At 43.1% G+C, this 2,609-nt stretch overlaps 1 protein-coding gene across 1 annotated transcript; it reads right to left on the bottom strand.

The window, feature by feature from the left end:
* Positions 1-1,045: 1,045 nt before the first annotated feature.
* c1qtnf5 (C1q and TNF related 5) lies at positions 1,046-2,093 on the bottom strand. The gene is made up of 2 exons (XM_037677791.1): positions 2,054-2,093; positions 1,046-1,560 (listed from the first exon to the last, which is right to left on the bottom strand). Exons 1-2 carry the CDS (start codon positions 2,091-2,093, stop codon positions 1,046-1,048), a joined length of 555 nt encoding a protein of 184 aa, XP_037533719.1.
* Between the last annotated feature and the right edge of the window lie 516 nt (positions 2,094-2,609).

The following is a 2,609-nucleotide window of genomic DNA, read 5'->3' as shown; positions in this document are numbered from 1 at the left end:
CTGAGAACACAAAATACTACAAGTATGTTTTAATCATATTATGAATGTATCCTTCATATATTTTACAACAGGTAAGAGGAAAATGTGCTGTCGGCGATCCTCTATGTTTGATTAGATTCCTGCACCTTCAGACGCCTGAACCAACAGTTTGGACCCACTGTCTTGAGTCAACAAGAAGAAATGATGGATCACAGTAAAATTCTGACAAGCATCATGTCAAATGAATAAATAAATAAATAAATAAAGGAATTCATTTAAGCATGTTGCCCACTGATGTAAGAGTTTTAAACCAACATCAAGTCATGATGAGAAATGACAAAAAAACTCTAACATTATTCCAGGATTTGTTACTCAGAGTATGTGTTGGGGATGACTCTCAGCTACTACCACCTCAAAGTTTAGCTCTATATCTATTAATTTTCCTGAGTTCTCCATTTTTGTGTTGGCTAAAGCTGATAAGCTGTGACGGCCATCTTGATTTGAGTAGACTGCAAATGGTAATCCGTTGTAGATTTAACAAGCAAAAACACTATTGCCTGCCTTTCACTTTTTGTCTTTTGGCAGTGGCATAAAAAAAAAATAAGAGAAAAAAAAAAACACAACCTTTTAGCACGGGTCATTAAAGTTGCTGCAGGTTTGTTCTGGATGCTAAAATGAGCTCAACCTGAACTGTTTCCCTTTTGATTCAGATTTTGTGTCAGTGTTTGATGGATGCTACTCTGATTGACGATCCTCCCTCCTCAAAGTCGGACTTCATGCAAGAGCTAAACATAATTAGTTCAAGCTGCTTCTTCTTCAGAATTGAGTTGTCAAAGGGAAACATGGAACAGAGATGGAAGCTGTTTGGATCTGCGGCCTGGATCGAGCTTCAATCCTCTTTAACAGCCGTTTAAAGACTGAAAGTAAAGAGCAGCTCCAGAATCAACAGGCCTGGTTGGTGCATGGAGCTCACACCTCATCAGCTGCACCGTCACAACCAGGAAACATAAAAATAATTATAAAAGCATGTGCGGTTTATTTTCTACAGCAGCTTAGATTTTAAACATCATGCAAAAACAGCAGAGTTCTTCCAGTCAGAGTAGACCAGGAAGCCGGTAAAGGTGCTGTCTGTTTTGGTGCTGGAGTAAAAGCCGTTGTACTCTGAGAGAGCCATCTGGACCCACACCTGGTCCCCGGGGACCAAGTGGAGCAGGGAGCCGCCGGACAGAGAGGCCGGTTTGGGCCAGTTGCCGTAAAACTGAAAATAGGAGGCCGCGACATGTCCGTTCTTCATCAGGTCGAACTGCAGGCTGGCGCGGTACACCGTGGCGTGGACGGCGAAGTAATAAACTCCAGGGACCTTGCAGGTGAAGCGTCCGTTTTCTGAGTTGTAGTCGCCCTGCTCGTTGATCAGGACGGTGTTGAAGCGGACTGCGTCGCCCACAGTGAGGGCCAGGCTCGGGGACAGTTTGACGCTGAAGGCCGATTTAGGAGCCACGGCACACTCGCCAGGCTGGCCCCTCTCGCCCTTCTCTCCGGGGTAGCCTTTGTCTCCTGGCAGGCCTCGCACTCCGGTTTCACCTGGAGGGGAACAGGAGCCCAAACATGAACAGAACTGAGCATCTTCTACACAAACTGTTCACTTCCTATGGATGGTATTAACTGTCATGTCCGTTGCAGGGGTGTCACTAAGGGAATATGTGTGTGCGCCCATCCCCCTCCCCACCGATAGTTTTGAGTCTTAAGTTTTTAATTTGTGTGCATTTTTCATTTCCCAAAGCTCGTTAGGATTAGCTGAACCCATCGTCTGAAACATTAAAAATTATTTAACGTTCCTGCTCAATAATCCAGGTTAAAAATCCATCCACCCGCTTGTTCCATTTTGGGAGGTTAAAAATCCAACAACGTTAAATCACATCATCTGGACCATTTATTTTTCTTTTTTTGTTGTTGTTGTTGAAACGTTTTGTTCTTCACCCAAAGGAGTTTGTCAGACCAAGGAGCCACAACAAACTCAGTCCCACAAGCAGCACACAGGCCAACCAGTTTGCTGGTGATGGTTTCTGGAGCCCACCCTCTCCCCCGTCGAGTCCTCTGAAGAGTCCTTCAAACATCCTTTGATGCTTTAAACCATTTTGGCTATGGCTGCCTCAGAGTCGTTGACGGGGAAGAGGGCGGACTCCAGAAACCATCTTATCACCAGCAAACTGTTTGGTCCACTATGTGAGTGCTGCTTGTGGGACTGTTTGTTGTGGCTCCATAGTCTGATGAAGTCTTTTGGATGAAGGACAAAACAACTAAAAAATAATAATAATAAATATAAAACTGTCCAGATGAACTGACTTAATTGTGTTGGATTAAAAAATATTGTTTTTGAGCAATTAGGAGTTAAAATATAAACCTATATTTAATATAAAATTAAAAGTGAAGCCTTAACTCTAGTCCCCCTGAATAAGAACAACAGGTCTAAAACTAATGTCTGCAACGTTAGGATGCAGGGTCGCAGGAGGCTACAGACATAATATTATTTAATAAACATAAATGAACGAGAGGACAAACTTCAGTAAGTTGAGTCATAGTTGTGCTTCTCTGAAACTAACGCAGCCTGAAAAACCAAATAAAGGAATAGT

Source organism: Nematolebias whitei, chromosome 6, assembly GCF_014905685.2.
Source record: "Nematolebias whitei isolate Nwh7 chromosome 6, NemWhi1, whole genome shotgun sequence".
Taxonomy (NCBI): Eukaryota; Metazoa; Chordata; class Actinopteri; order Cyprinodontiformes; family Rivulidae; genus Nematolebias; species Nematolebias whitei.
Note: the sequence above shows the minus strand (reverse complement) of the source record. Positions and strands in the feature narration are given on the sequence as shown.